At 35.9% G+C, this 15,720-nt stretch overlaps 2 protein-coding genes across 5 annotated transcripts in view; both read left to right on the top strand.

Moving 5' to 3' along the window:
• The window catches only part of rpl18 (ribosomal protein L18), a 34,008-nt gene extending 27,748 nt beyond the window's left edge, over nucleotides 1-6,260 (top strand). For all 4 annotated transcript variants that reach the window (XM_077209095.1, XM_077209096.1, XM_077209093.1 and 1 more), the window contains exons 2-7: nucleotides 158-244; nucleotides 394-501; nucleotides 2,150-2,248; nucleotides 5,645-5,768; nucleotides 5,939-6,008; nucleotides 6,121-6,260. In XM_077209095.1, coding sequence (XP_077065210.1) covers nucleotides 158-244; nucleotides 394-501; nucleotides 2,150-2,248; nucleotides 5,645-5,768; nucleotides 5,939-6,008; nucleotides 6,121-6,196 — 564 coding nt within the window. In that variant the 3' untranslated portion in view covers nucleotides 6,197-6,260. The remainder of the gene's footprint in view (nucleotides 1-157; nucleotides 245-393; nucleotides 502-2,149; nucleotides 2,249-5,644; nucleotides 5,769-5,938; nucleotides 6,009-6,120) is intronic.
• A 6,167-nt stretch (nucleotides 6,261-12,427) lies between these two features.
• lag3 (lymphocyte activating 3) lies at nucleotides 12,428-15,717 on the top strand. Its single transcript, XM_077208998.1, has 8 exons — nucleotides 12,428-12,557; nucleotides 12,669-12,792; nucleotides 13,254-13,468; nucleotides 13,561-13,782; nucleotides 13,867-14,163; nucleotides 14,705-14,962; nucleotides 15,089-15,207; nucleotides 15,359-15,717. Exons 1-8 carry the CDS (start codon nucleotides 12,512-12,514, stop codon nucleotides 15,491-15,493), a joined length of 1,416 nt encoding a protein of 471 aa, XP_077065113.1. The 5' UTR covers nucleotides 12,428-12,511; the 3' UTR covers nucleotides 15,494-15,717.
• The last annotated feature ends 3 nt before the right edge of the window (nucleotides 15,718-15,720 follow it).

Here is a 15,720-nt window from a genome sequence, read left to right as displayed (position 1 = left end):
ACTTCAAGTAATTTTTTTCGTTGCGCTAGCCATTCTTGCTCAAATATGTGTACGTTCTCAAGCTAGTGTAATTTATGGAGAAAGTGCTAATTCTCCAGTTCTATGAAACGATGCTTTTTATTGGTGTGTAATTGACGTATTTTGTGGAATCTCACAGGGAGTTGACATCAGACACAACAAGGACCGTAAGGTTCACAGGAAGGAGCCCAAAAGTCAGGATATTTATCTGAGGCTCTTGGTCAAGGTAAGAACCAACATGATACTCAACACAGATAGATAAAGAAGCAAGAAACTCCAGTTTTAAAGCGTATTTCTACATTTCTCTGGCAAGTTGAATCCGTTGTCAATTTTTCCCTTTCATTTTATCAGTTCGCTTTTTGTTGTGTGTTGTAGTTGTACAGATTCCTGTCTCGTCGTTCTGATGCTCCCTTCAACAAGGTCATTCTGAGGAGACTCTTCATGAGCAAGACCAACCGCCCGCCTCTGTCCATTTCCCGACTGGTGAGTTTGAACCCCAGTGTTATGCCCAGTACACACTTTGCGATTTTGGCCTGTCCAGGCGAAAGATGACCAATCATGGTGATTTCTGTGGTCTTGACTCCTAAACGGTGGTCCTACGTCATACAGGGAGAGAGGTTCAAAGATGGCCGTTGTCACGGTCTTGCAACCAAAGATCGCCTGCAATAATTTTCTGACGGTGTCAGAAGTTTAGCTTGTTCATCTCACAGTGTGTTTGCTCCTACGACCTACATCTGACTAGCCAATAAAAATGCAACTTGAAATGCCGTATTGATCAATGCGATATGGTGCTAAAACTAATAACTACTTGCCTCAAGATCCATTAACAAAATTGGCATGCCAAGTTGGCCTCTTTTCCCTAGGCATGACCGCATCCATATTCTTTCTCTTATTCTTTGTTTTTCGTTTTTTCAGCGCACATAAAAACCACAAATGCCAAAGTGCGATTCATCTTGCCCTATTTGTTTACCACTAGCACATGCTGATGACGTTTTATTCTTCTATACTAACTTGGGTCGTAGCCTACTATTCAATAGGTGTCGTCATTGTACTGTCTACATGCATGTAATAACGAAGTTTTATAGATCCATGTCGTACAGTGTTGAAATCCCACAGTTTGTAGCAGGCATTACTCCTGTAGATCTCGTTTACACGTGACCTTTTGCGTGTTAATTGGGCTGGGTATTAACACAGATTTCACACTCTCACACACTTTAATTTCTACTCACAAGCTTGCGTTTCGATTCCATTATAATTCAATATCAATTAATTTAGATATATATCAGGTACAGTACATGGCAAATTTTCTCAAGGAAAATAAATCTCTCAACTAATGCTTTTAAACTGTTTAGGGAACCATTACTATAATATTAAAGGTTAAAATGAGCTGATGTATATGCACACAATTACTTTACATATGGAAGTTGTTATGACTTTAAGTCACAATAATTAATTTAAAACATTTTTTTTACTTTTAAACTGTAGCTGTCAATTTATTCAAAATACTTAAAATATTGAAGAACAGGTTAAGTATAAATATAATGAATATATAGCGAAATGCTCTGGAATTTTTTTTTTTCAAGCTTTTTTATTGACGTCTTTCCCCAGTTGAAACACTGAACAATTACATGAGACAATATGGATCGAAAGTGGTATTCATTTTTTGAATTTAGTAATAAAATTGACCGAATTTGAAAGCTGAGGCTTTGTTTCATATCAACACAATAAAGTGCAACAGTGCGATTTAATGGATGGGAGGTGCTACAATGTTTTGTTCATCACCTTAAAACAGCATAGACTGAAAAATCAAACAATTGCTGGTCCTCATAGACTTCTACAGTATGAAGGAAAATACTATGGAAGTCAATGGGGACCAGAAACTCTTTGGTTCACCCACATTCTTATAAATAATTTAATCTTTTAAGTTCCGTAGAACAAAAACTCACACACATTTAGAACAACTTGGGTGATTTAATTATCAGAATTTTTAGTTTTGGGTGAAATATCCCTTTAAGAATTGATGTTGGTTCATCAAATGAGAATTGGTTAAAAATTAACATTTTTAACACAGCCCTAATTAAACTTTGGCATTTTTGTCTCATGCAAAGTTTTCTTCTTTCTTTGCCTCTAGATTCGTAAGATGAAGCTTCCAGGCCGTGAAAACCTGACTGCTGTTGTTGTGGGAACAATTACTGATGATGTCAGGATTCACAAAATCCCTAAACTGAAGGTAAGACAGACGTTGAAAGCGTGGTCAATGTCTTATAAGCTTTGTGTTAAAGGTCCGTCCGTCCGGTCCGTCTGACAGTTTTTGTTACCATTTTAAGTGTTCAGTGTGGTCATAAGAAGCAGTAATGTGTAGCGCTACTGAACCCACGTGCATTTAAAGAATTGCAGAATCCAGTCAGAAAAATGCATTTTACTGTATAACATGGAATGTCACAGAATCAATGCACATATTTAAATCAATAAATGAGAATTAGGGATGTACATTTAAATTGTGAAATGGACTTTGGCCTGTAAATATTGAAGCTAAAAAAGACTGCGATTTAACTGTGAAGGCTGCTTGTTTTGCTTGTCCCTCTTATTCTCGCCGTTTCATCTACTACACATTAAGGCTGGACGATATGGCCAAATTTTATATCACGATATATTTCTTAATTTCGGTCGATATGATATAATTCCGATATCGATATGAACAATATAAAAGCCTCAGAAAGACTGCCAAGAACGCCCACAACAGATGTCTTTACCTACAATCTTCTGAAAAATGAATTGGCTAAGTCTATGAAACCTGCTGGAGTCTTTCGGTACTGCACCATAACAAACTACATGAACCAATGAAATAACCCATCATAACAATAATATTCTCTTCTCAATACCTGCTATAAGACTATGAAAGTATATGGGTAGCAATATTCAGTTTGAAATGTAATATGCAAAATGACTATGTAAAATGGCAATGTTTTTATTTCTGTTTTTAAATTTACATTTGTGCAATGTTTGGTGCAAAATTAAATTATATAATCTACATATGCCATTTCATACACTAGTTTTAATATGCAAATTGAATACATATTTTAACGCTTTATAAGTTGCAAAATTAAAATGTATTACAGAAATGATTAGATGCGTTTAACATGTTCAATCAAAAACTACAGCAAAATGATCATTTAAATGTAATTTTTCTTGATTGCATTTACACTCACAGTTAAGAAACATGCTATTACATTTTCATTAAATGTCCCGCAATGAATGTAGCTAAATTTAATGTGCAAATTGAAAATGCATCCCGAGGCGATCACGCCCCCTCCCGCCCTGCCAATCACTGCGTGAAGTTCACACAAAAAAGTCTCGTTTGTGCTGCTTCTATCGACTGGAACTGCTTCAGTGGTGGAACAGATCTGATGTGTTCCTGCTACGAGTCGGCACCACTCTCCGGCACATTTTGCAGCGCGCTGAAAGTTTATCAGATCACAGATAGCCGAACCACTTCCATTCCACTGAATTAGTCTTTCCTCTCTTGTCAACTATTTTGTCTGCTTTCTCCTCACTTGTGGAAGCTCGTTCAGTCACATATGTATTGCGGTCAGGGGAGCTCATTTTGTAGCTAAAACTTGCCGTGTTGGAGATCAGCCTTCTGCTGAGCAGTGGCTGCATGTCTGTGGTGTACGCCATCACGAAAGTAGCCAATTGTGTTCTGCTCTTTCTGACGGCTGCTTGCTTAACGTCAGTCAGTGACAAATGCTGTTATGTATATTGAAATATCGAAAATGTGTTTAAAAATCATATCACCGTTATTGAAAAAAAACAAATGCGATATATATTGATATTGAATAATTGTCCAGCCCTACTACACATTATCATGCACGTGTAATGCTCATCTGCTGGCTGAGTACATCTCATCTCCAGAACTGCTCTAGTCACTTTACCCGCATTATATTTGATAAAATTATCATCAGATATTCAAACTCAGACCTTGCAACCTGCCAAAAAAGTTTTAAGTGGCACATATCGAGTGCAAAATGCACACCCTCTTTTTCTGCAGCGTTGGTTCTGGAAGAATTTTTTCCATTCGTTTCTCCCATAGGGATTTCATAAAAGGCTTTGTTAAATCGTTAAGCCATGAACCAAGCCAACCAGCTACGAGGTAAATCATAACATTACAAACTTTGATTTGAAGCAAAAAGTATTTGAAAATCAGACCAAAAGTACATGGTATCAGGCGGTGTACTTAACGGCTTGAGTGAGGGAAAGAACTTCAATCCCATGAAGCATTGCGAACAGACAATTTTAATTAAAGGAGCATTTAACCCATTTCAACATTAATCTTTATTGAAAGTGGGTCATATATGTAGTCGAAATGTAAAATAAATTTCGAATTTGGTACCTTCTTGACCTAGGAAAGACAGAAAATAACTTTAGGGCGCATTTGTGTGAAAGCACAATGCAGCACATTGCAAAGCTCCGCAATTCACTCCCTATAATCCAGAACAGCGCCTATGAGGTGTATCCGCCTATCAGAGAAATCACTCTTCCGTCTACAAGGCTAGCTACCACCAGAGCTTGAAATTCATTTCACACAAAATTTCTAGTTAGTTGGCAAACTCATTAGTGAATTACTCCTCGTTTGTATTTCTTTCGAAATGGTGAATTATTGCATGATACCGGGATGTTCAGTCAGAACAGATGCGGTGTGAAACTTGGATGATTCACGACACAAACGTCCGTGTCTTCGTCTGATTCAGAGATTTCATCCAGGAGAAATTGCCATCGTTGAAATTCGTTGAATCAGTGGTTCACATGTTTAGATGCCTGTGAAATCTCACTTTTCTATATAATGTAAATTTAAAACATTATTAAAGACAAGCAGTCAGGAAAAAAATAAGAAAAAATAATAAAATTACAAATAGCACAAATAAATACAATTATAAACAAAGAAAAGCTACAAATGAAAGTATTTTTATAGTTTTTCAGGCAGGTCTAACAGTAGTTTTCAGGTACAGTTTACATGTTTTCAAATGTGGAATAACACTGAATATTCATTACTGTATTATACATATTCTATAACTTAAATATAGATGGATCTTTATAAAGTTACAAAAGGTATTTAGTCAAGAGCAGTAAGTGATTTCTTTGCGTTCGCTCAATCCACTGCGCGTTTTCTCTCATCGGCTCACGCACTACAGCTATATAGGCGTTACTATATTTTATTTAATATTCCACTAATTAGATCCAATCACTTCATTCATAGACAGCCTTGTCTTTTATCCACTTTATACTGTTATTGATGTTTGTTTGTCTGGACACACACTGTACACAATCTGCCTGGTATCGATTGTTGGTATGAGAGTATTATTTTTTTTTTTGTACGAGTACACAAGCCCAGTATTTGTGCATCCCTACAATTTGTTAAAAATATTTTTTAGGAACATCACAATATTTAACGGCATTGTATATTTATCGGAGAGATGACTTGCATGTTTAAATTATGCTGTAGATGTTTTTTGTTATACAAGCAGTCTCTATGTTAGATTTTTTTAATACTTGGGTGTTTTTCACCCAGCAGTGCGAAGTTGTCTGGCTATCTAAATGAATATCATTTCTCTTTCCTGTGCCTTGTCAGGTGTGTGCCCTTAAAGTGACCGATGGTGCTCGCCACAGGATCTTGAAGGCTGGTGGACAGATCATGACCTTTGACCAGCTGGCCCTCACAGCACCTAGAGGACAGGGCACCGTTCTGTTGTCCGGTATGTGTGTGCAAAGCAAGAATACCTTGTGTAGAAAACAAATTCAATATGATTCCATATAATTCTTGTCTATAATAACTTTCTCATTTTCCTCAATGAGTTGCTTAATTGTTTGTATTTCGAGGGTTTCAACTCCAGATTGTTAAAGCATGTGTCTTTTTTGCAAACAGGACCCCGTAAGGGCAGAGAGGTGTACAGGCATTTTGGAAAAGCTCCTGGAACCCCCCACAGCCACACCAAGTAAGGGATCAATGTGAACTTTCATTTCAAGCTTTTCTGAGCTTGAGGCTGTTTGATAAATGTTGATTGTTGTGATGAACTGTTTAACTGAGCATGTTTTTCTCTCCTCTAGGCCCTATGTGCGCTCTAAAGGCAGGAAGTTTGAGCGTGCCCGTGGTCGCAGAGCCAGCCGAGGCTACAAGAACTAAACTTCTGTCTTTTTGTATGCTACATTGTAATGCAAATAAAGATTGGGTAATATTCAAAATACAATCTTTTGGAGTTGCTTTTCTTGATCTCGTTTTATGCTCCAAAGATGTTTTGCTGCAGCTAAGTGACTTAAGTTTGTGAAATTGACACCCTACATGCACCTGAAGTACAGAAATGACTGACTTCACCACATCAAATGGAAACGCAAACCTAATGATGAAATGCTTTGTTTACAACTGCAGGTAAATGTGCGTATACACATCTTCCAATAGTTTCAGAATTAATCTAACTCTAAGATGGCTAAGAATATAATTGTCAAGTTGAAAGAAGTTAACGTCAGAGGAAAGACACACAGACCTTGATTGAACTTTGAATTTTCCATTTTAATTTGCACAAAACAAACCAGCTCTGATCAGTTCGTGTAAAAATAGTTTATTGGAATGTATTTGATTTTGAGGCTCGGATATACATTTTTACAAATCTTTTTTTTTTGTGCTTGAAGTTTATAAATTCATTAAAGCCTTAACAGACACATTTTGCACTAGTTTAATCACCTAATTTTGTTCAGCCTGTCATGCAATAAACTTGCCCAATAATAGAAATGTTTAAAATTAGTTTGACAAAAGTACTATATGCACTAGCACTACGGTTGCAAATAAATAAATTCAGCAATGGTCATTTTAGTATCTAGTTATACGTACAGAAATTCAATGTAGGTAACTTTTAAGTGTAATGTCCTCATTTAAAATGCAAAAAGATCTACATTATTTTGGATGACCATGGAAATGTAGAAGTAAAATGGCACAACTTAAGGATTAATGTGGCAGCAGAAGTACAGGTGAAACTCGAAAAATTAGAATACCGTGCAAAGGTTATAATTTTGATGGTTATGGCTTAACGCTTATGAAAGCCCCAAATTCAAAATCTCAGAAAATTTGAATATTACATGAAATCAATAGTTTTTTTGTTTTTTTTAATCTGTTTTAAATACAGTAATGTCTGCCCTCTGAAAAGTATAATCATATGTATAGTTAGCCTATATATATTAAATATATTAGTTTCACCTTTTAATTTGAATTACTGAAATGCAGCAACTGTTGCGCAATGTTCAAATTTTTCGAGTTTCACCTGTATGTGCAAGCAAAAATTTGTGTTTGGACGCTATTCAAAGAAGCTTTGCTATTGGTGAGTAAACACTTTTCAGAAGCTGACTCTCTTTGATCTGTAAATCTGTGGTTGTGATTTCCAGTACGCAGGACTAATGAAACAGTTCAACAGACTGTTAGGAGCAGTTTCAGCCACATGTGATGCTGTTATGATAGCAAACAATGAATATTAATGTCTAAATTTCCACCTTGATCATTGTAAACTTCATCTTGAAATTAAGGTTTAAAATGATAAAATCTGAAGTCTTTATGAATAGCAGGTTCTCACGCACTCTAAAGCCCGCAAAGAAATCACATTGAAGTCTATTGAATTTAACACACATCTTGGGTTTTTCTATATAAGGACAAAACTTTCTAGATGAAACCGATCTGTGCCATGATGTAAGAAACGGTAATTGTCTGACAAATCTGCTGACAGCATTTGCTCAGAGGCACAAATATAGTTTATGTGATGCATATCTTTCTATAAAACCCTGTTTTGACTAATTTCTACAGAGAAACCAACTGTGGAATTAAAAGCTTTGACTTAAACTGCAGCTCCAGTGTCCCACTGAAACTGTGAAACTGTCCCACTTCTGACTCTCATGGAACTTTGACCACTGTAATGAATGACACTGAACAACTTCCCTTCTTACTACACATTTTACATTTCATTCTGAACAAATTGTGTTCGTGTTCGTCTTTTTACGTCTTTAATATAATCATATTTACACATTGAACTCCCAAATTAATGTAGAAGCAACACAAATCAATTTAATGACAATGTAATGTTTAAAGGCACATTTTAACCAAGTAATATACCAATACCTTTGTTAAACTGATTTTCTAATTTTAAGGACAAAATTAATAACAGCCATTCAACTATCCAACTCCATTTAATATCTGAAACATTTTTTAATATACAGCGAACTGCAAATGATCAAAGTGCTTTTTTTGTTTATCAAAAAACAACATTTAGAGTACATAAACAATCATATAACAATGGTTTAATTTAAATTAACATAACAATATATATTCAAAAAAAAAATTGAAAACATGTAAGCATCCACACAATCTTTTTCCATCTTTAGAAAAATGTTTCAATCAATTATTTTATGTTTTAAAAACTACTAGAAACAAGTACACAACTTAATAATAATGGCAGCCTGTCTCTCACAGTCACTCAAGTTGGCGTATTTAAAAGCTTCCCACGTGGAAAAGATTTTTAACAATTCATGAAGTATGTTCAAATGAAATATGTTCAGTATGTTCAAATGAAATATATAAATGTTCAAATAACTAAGACATTTCTGGGACAAATATGGGCATTATTGTGTTAATTTTTTTTTTACTAAAATTAAATTATGATGGAAAAATGGGTTGCACTTTATTTTACTGTATGTGTACTTACAGTGTATAAGGTAACTATGGTTTAGGTTTAGGTGTATGGTTCAGGTTTAGTTATTACCCAGTTATTAATTACTATAATAAGTAGACCTACATTTTATATACATGGAGAACAGGAGTGTAAAATAAAGTGCTACCGAAAATTAAATAAAAAAATGACTCCTGACATTAATTTTCAAGAGAGTAAAGGATTCAGACAGACGAATGTGGAGAACATGTGTCTGTGCTTATGAGAAAGTAATGGCGGTCAGTGGGGAAGGAATATGTAACATCTCAGTCACAATCCTGCCATAATCAGTGTTAATATGTTCCATCCTCTCCGCTATCTGCATGCATATAATATTCCCACTCGTGACAGTGTCTTTTTTCCACATCAGAGGCTCACGTTGGTCTTCCCCAGCTCTCCTGTTATTCAAATCAGGTGTATCAGCCACATACAGTCAGTAGGAAAGACCCCATCACACACTCGTATCGCCCCCTCTGGTCTGAACACAGTGAACGCTGATCTCTCTAGAACCACAGCAGAGGTTCACGTCGACCCCGCTTGATATTTGGATGTTTTCTGGTGGAATGGGGGCATATGGACACACAACGGCATGAGAACTCTCGAGATGCACAAAGGAAGGAAATGATGAGAATCTAAGCTTGAAAGCATCTGAAGATCTGTGGTTATCCTCCCATACTTTACCTCATGAAGGCATTACCTACACACGGCTTTTTCCATGGATTTACATATTTACATATTCAATAGCCAGCTTACTATTTCCACCTGGTTAAAAGCTCTTGACTGATCTGTGTATGGCAGCCTCAAAAGGCCAAATATATAGATAGATGTCAAGATATTAAGAATAAGGTTTTACAAAGTGGTCACACTTTATATTACGTGTAACACTTCTTTGTACTTACATAAAAATAAAAAAATGTAGATACAATATTGTTCTTGTTGTATTGAAAAATACTTTTGGGGATAGAGGTTAGAGACAGGTTTGGTATATGGGTTGTTTCATCCTATGTTTGTGTCAAATATGGACAAACCCAACCATTTTTGACACATAATATTTATCGTTTAAATATTTGAATTACTTTTTTAAACCCAATGTTTGGGTTTGTACATATTTGACCCAAACATGTGTTGAAACAACCCAGCATTTTTTTAGAGTGTAGGTTAAGGTGTAAGGAAAGGGTCAACATTGTGATATAGATGTAATTACAGAAATGAATTACAGCTATAATTACATGCAGGCTTTTTTATAAAATGTAAATATAAAAACTGTATGTACATAATAATTGCATTATGTCAAACTATTAATTTAAATGTTACATACAACATAGTTTCAACACATGTTTGGGTCAAATATGGACAAACCCGATTTAAAAACTTCATGTAAAAATTTAAACCAACAGTTGGGTTTGTCCATAATTGTCCCAAACATGGGATGAAACAACCCAGTATTTTTTTTAAGCGTAGTAGTTAAAGTCACGTATAAAGTGGGACCTAAAAACAATGCTGTTAAAAAATGAAAAACAAAGGTATTTGGACACTTTCTGGTTGTCAAATGTTAGTGTGTAGTTAATGTGATGATCGACACCTGTTGTTACTAGAACACCCGTGAAAACTTCACACACTGAAAACACAGTGAGATCCTTTGTTAAAAGTCATTGCAAAAAAAGACATTAGTTCTGGGAAAAGCACAATTTCTTTGCAGAAGTCCCTCTGTTTGATACGTGGCATCTCGTTGAAATTCAGTTCATTCATTTGATAACACTTTATTTTTAGTTGTCTTTATTACACTGTTATTATACATTTAACTACTGAGTTATAATAATTAACTACATGTAGCTTACTCTAGGGTTACGATTAGGTTTGGTTTAGGGTTAGTTGCGTAATTATGCGTAACTTAGAATCATTACTTTAATAACATTTAACATATGTAACAATAAATGTGGACTACAGAAGGAAGGAACTGCGACTTGCTTTTGTGACAGATAGGAGGAGTGAAAAATGGGAGGGGAGAGATTGAGTCAGCCACAAACTCTTTTCTTCATCAAAACAACTCCAGCCCCCATATTCATGTCACTCGCACACCGTCTCTCTGTCTTTACTGGAAGTGCTGCTGTTGTAGAATATGCTGATCGCACATCCGCATATCAACGGCTCAATCAAATGCATTCCGAAGCTCAGGTCTGAGACTGGGCTGACATTACAGAAAGCAGCACTTACACAACCACATAAACAAATAATGATGCCATAGTGAGAGCTAAAATTACACATGGCATTTGTGTTTTTTACCCACTGATTAGTGTCGGTTATCAGAAATGCGTGCCTGATGTAACGGTGACATACATTGAGAAATGATCATGTAAAGTGCTTTAAAACAGTAAATGATGCATAATAACATGCAACTAACCCTGACCCAAACTCTAACCCAAGTGCATAAGTACATGTTGTTAATTGATATAGTTCTCAAATTATGTAATTACACTGAAACTAAGACACCTTAAAATATTAGTGCTGTCAAATCGATTAATCGGAAATTATCTAACATAAAAGTTTGTGTTTTATATAATATAGGCCTACTGTGTATGTACTGTGTTTATATGAGGCATTTATTATAATGGGTTTATGGTTTTTGGGCTGATTGTTAATTTAAATTAAACCATTGTAGGATTGATATACTATAATTGTTGTTTTTTGATAAAAATAATGGTTTGATCATTTGCAGTTTACAGATATTAAATTGAGTTGTGTATGTATATATATATATATATATATATATATATATATATACACACACACACATATATAGACACACATATATTTTATAAACAAACATTTATGTTACGTGCTATTAATCGATTTGACAACCCTATATATAATTGAACCTAACAGATATTATTTAATATTAAATATTGCTCAATTAACTGAAATTGGTTTCTGCATGCTTTGCATCATCCATGAACTTGCCATGATTTTCTAGCATGCAAAGACAGCATAAACTGATACATTATTTGTATGTAATTTATTTATTAATGCTGTCTTCTCATGCTATAAATATCATGGCAAGTATAGAAACCATTTATAATAAAACAGGGAAGATGACGATTAATAACTGTGAACATTTGCAAATAAAATTATAATATATAATATAACAATATTACATAGACAATAATACATGTATGCATCTTCTGTAAAGCTGCTTTGAAATATATTTAAATATATATATATATATATATATATATATATATATATACACAGACCCTAATTATTTATAAATAGATGCATTCTTGCCTGTGTACATTTTCCATATTACTTTTTTGTTTTGTTTTTGTTTTACATAAATGTGTTTCCAGTCTTTGAAGTGAGTGACATACTTTCAAATCAACTTTTTCACGTGTTCAAGATAGACCTGGTGAATCCGTGGGAGAACAAAACCTCAAGTGTTGCCTCTCCCTCATTCTATTATTCTCTCAGTGTCTCTCTTTCTCTCTAACTTTTTCCAAAGTACGTCAGTCAGACCGCGCATCAACAGTTTCACTACATGCATCTTCAGAAGTCATGTGACATCGAGAGGCAGAGAAAAAGAGGATCTACTTACATCGAGCAACTCCTCCCCAACCACAACAACCCACACAACCACCCACAGCAGTATATATACAAGAACAGAGACCGGAGCCGGCAGACGTTAGCTGAGAAAGAGGATTCAACGCAGAAAGGTTTGCCTCTTCTTTTTTTGGAAAGTTACAACAAGAAGATTAGAAGATATGACACCGTTTATGGTTGTTCTTGGGTTAGCGCTGGTTTTTGAAGGTGAGCGGTCATGATAGAGGATGTGAATCATTAAAATGTTGTTTAATCACCTTGTTTAATATAATCTTTCGTCTTGTAGATTTACATGTGCAATCTTTCTATGTTCTACAGGTGCTCAGTGTTATGAACGTGAAGTGTTGGTGGCTCATGGTTCTGTAGCAGTTCTGCCATGTGTGGACGAGTCCTCTGCGCTCTCATATCCTACTGCAGTCTACTGGAGCCGGATGAACGGAGAGTAAGAACATTTCATCCATCCAATCATACAATCAATCATCCATCTATCCATCCATCCATCCAATCATCCAATCATCCATCCGTCCATCCATCCATCCATCCATCCATCCATCCATCCACCCAATCATACAATCAATCATCCATCCATCCATCCACCCACCCAATCATACAATCAATCATCCATCTATCCATCCATCCAATCATACAATCATCCATCCGTCCATCCACCCAATCATACAATCATCTATCCATCCATCCAATCATATCCAATCATACAATCATCCATCCAATCATGCAATCAATCATCCATCCATCCATCCAATCATATCCGATCATGATTGGATCAATCCATCCAATCATCCATCCATCCATCCATAAACAGCTCTACCCAAAACCTGACAATCATATGAGCACAAGAGGATGACCATTTTAAAGTCTCACTCGCTTTTCTCAATTTCCTAGTGTACTGAAGACAGTTTGGCGACGAGGGAAGAACGGGTTAGAGTTTCGTCCGGTGAGAGAGCAACCACGTGCAAACTGCCCCGTTCCCAACTTTGGAAAGGGCGATTACAGCCTTCACATCGCTGGAACGACAATTGAAGATGGAGGAAAGTACGTCTGTGAGGTTGAGGGAAAGACTCGGATGGTGAAGGTCATCGTGCTCAGGGTTATAAGAGGTAACTGACACAAACAACCAAGAATTTGCCACTTCTTCTTTGATGAGCCATTGGAAACAGCCTAATCAGTAAGATTTTCTCTTTCTTCACAGTGTCGTTTTCTCCAGCAGTTGTGGTTGAGGGCTCAAGAACGGAGGCAATGTGCGATGTTAGTCCCACGACACCATTTGTAAGAGTTACCTGGAAAAGAAACGGCCATTTAATAAGTAAAACCGGCTTCTCTAACGTGTCTCAAAGAGATGCAGGAATCTGGACCTGTCAGGTTTCATACAAAGGTGTGGTAGGAGAGGCAAACGCAGACCTACAGGTCAAAGGTGAGTGTTTGTTTTAAACTCCAGCTTCTTTTATTAATAACTTGTGCAGGAGTGGCTCATTCACCTTCTCTGTTCCCTCTCCAGGAATCTCTATCCCTCAGGATGACTCTTCAGTGTTGTACGCCGCTCTGGGTTCCTCCGTCTCCTTGCCCTGCCTGTTTACTGATGGTCTGATCCCAAACACGGTGACCTGGAATAGAACCGAGTCTCCTCGTCCTCTCCCTGCATCTTTCGAATGGTCTCATGGGTCCGTAGCATCTGCCACTATACAGAGAGTGGAGGATGGAGATGAAGGGATGTATACGTGCGCAGGAAGGATGAAGGGATTGAAAACAGAGGGAATTAAAGTACAGAGAAGGATGGAGCTTGTTGTTACTCGAGGTGAGTGGAATCATACATCACATACTCAGAAAACTCCAGGATGAGCGAAGTAGTTTGTCAGCTAAACCTTTTAAACTGTTATCAACGTGGCTTTACAAAAAGAGACAAAAGAGGCATAAAGAGACATGATTATTTTAATGTGTTATATATATATATATATATATATATATATTAAAATAACACATTAAAATAATTCTCATTTTTAATATAATACATTTTTAATAAAAAAAAATATTATTATTATTTTATATTATAGTATTTTTCACCTTGTTAAATTGTATTACCTTTGGCTTCACTAAAACAAACAATAGGAAAAAATCTATATGCTTTAATAATAGGCTTATCATATGAACATACATATGAACAGCTGTACCTTTATTTTAATCAATTCACACAGTCTAAAAAATTACTATATATCTGAATGATATATTTTTTAATTAGCCTTTGATCATCAAAGTGGGCTCAATCTCCTCATAACTTCTGATCTGTAGATGTCTGAATTTGCTGAATGCTGATTATTTAGTATTTTTTTTCTGTGTAGTTTTGAGCTCCTCAGCATCCAGTGGTAACGGACCCGTGACCCTGACCTGCCATCTCAGCAACTCCGAACACATCACTTCCTATGAGTGGCTCCGTGTAACTTATGGAACAAACGACACTCAAACGGTGACCTCTGTTCAGAAGACACAGAGCTTCAGGATTCAACACGTGACTGAGAAACATGCTGGTGAATGGATGTGTCGGTACTACGGGAAACAAGGAGTTCTGGGGAACGTGACTTATCAATTTCCCATTATGGGTAGGTAGAGCAGATATATAGCAGTAAAGGAAATAAAAAATAAATACAAAAACCTTTTAGATTTTATAGAATCATGATTGATTATCCTACATTTTCCCTGATTCTCTGTTTTGTTCATTTCTACAGGTGCTCTAAAGAATGAAAAGTCAAGTCCTGGCAATAAAACCGCTATGGCGATGGGATTAGGATTTTTTTTCTTGGTGATATTCCTGGTTTTGTTCCAGATGTACAGAAACTATCGCAGGGTATGTTTCAGTCTCCTATATCAAGTCTTGATTTAATAATGCAATTCATGCCCATTCATTTATGCAGTATACTGAGTCTGATATACTTTCCATTTAAAATAGGTTGTAATTATTTATATCTCATATTCATCCCATTTATTCCTTCTTACAGAAGAAGATGGTCCTGCTTTACCCAGCCATGGAAACCATTGTCCATCAGACAACCACAGAACGAGAGCAGAGACAAAGGAGCAAGGCAAAGATGACTGAACCTTGTGTTGGAGATCCCAAATCAGTGTGTGTGTAAATTTGTGGGGGGGGTTTTTTAATGGAAAATTTTGTTAATGCTTGTGTGTTACTTTATGTTAATGTGTGCGTTTTAAATGCAGACGATTGTAGCAGTCCATTTAAACTGTAAATATATTACCGGCATATACATGTATATACATTTTGTATAAACTAATTTTGGTGCAAATATATTTTCAAATATAAATGTAAAATCTATGTAAATAAAGCAATAATCTGAAACCATAC

This window comes from Siphateles boraxobius, unplaced genomic scaffold, assembly GCF_051911475.1.
Source record: "Siphateles boraxobius isolate OS27281-9 unplaced genomic scaffold, OSU_SipBor_1 12, whole genome shotgun sequence".
Taxonomy (NCBI): domain Eukaryota; kingdom Metazoa; phylum Chordata; class Actinopteri; order Cypriniformes; family Leuciscidae; genus Siphateles; species Siphateles boraxobius.
This window is presented reverse-complemented; position numbering and strand designations above follow the sequence as displayed.

Bases quoted from the DNA above. Each gene is read 5' to 3' on its own strand.
- lag3 (XM_077208998.1), top strand. From the start codon at position 12,512: ATGACACCGTTTATGGTTGTTCTTGGGTTAGCGCTGGTTTTTGAAG. The intron at 13,783-13,866 runs GTGAGTGTTTGT...TTCCCTCTCCAG, and splicing joins CGCAGACCTACAGGTCAAAG to GAATCTCTATCCCTCAGGAT. The intron at 14,164-14,704 runs GTGAGTGGAATC...TTTTCTGTGTAG, and splicing joins GGAGCTTGTTGTTACTCGAG to TTTTGAGCTCCTCAGCATCC.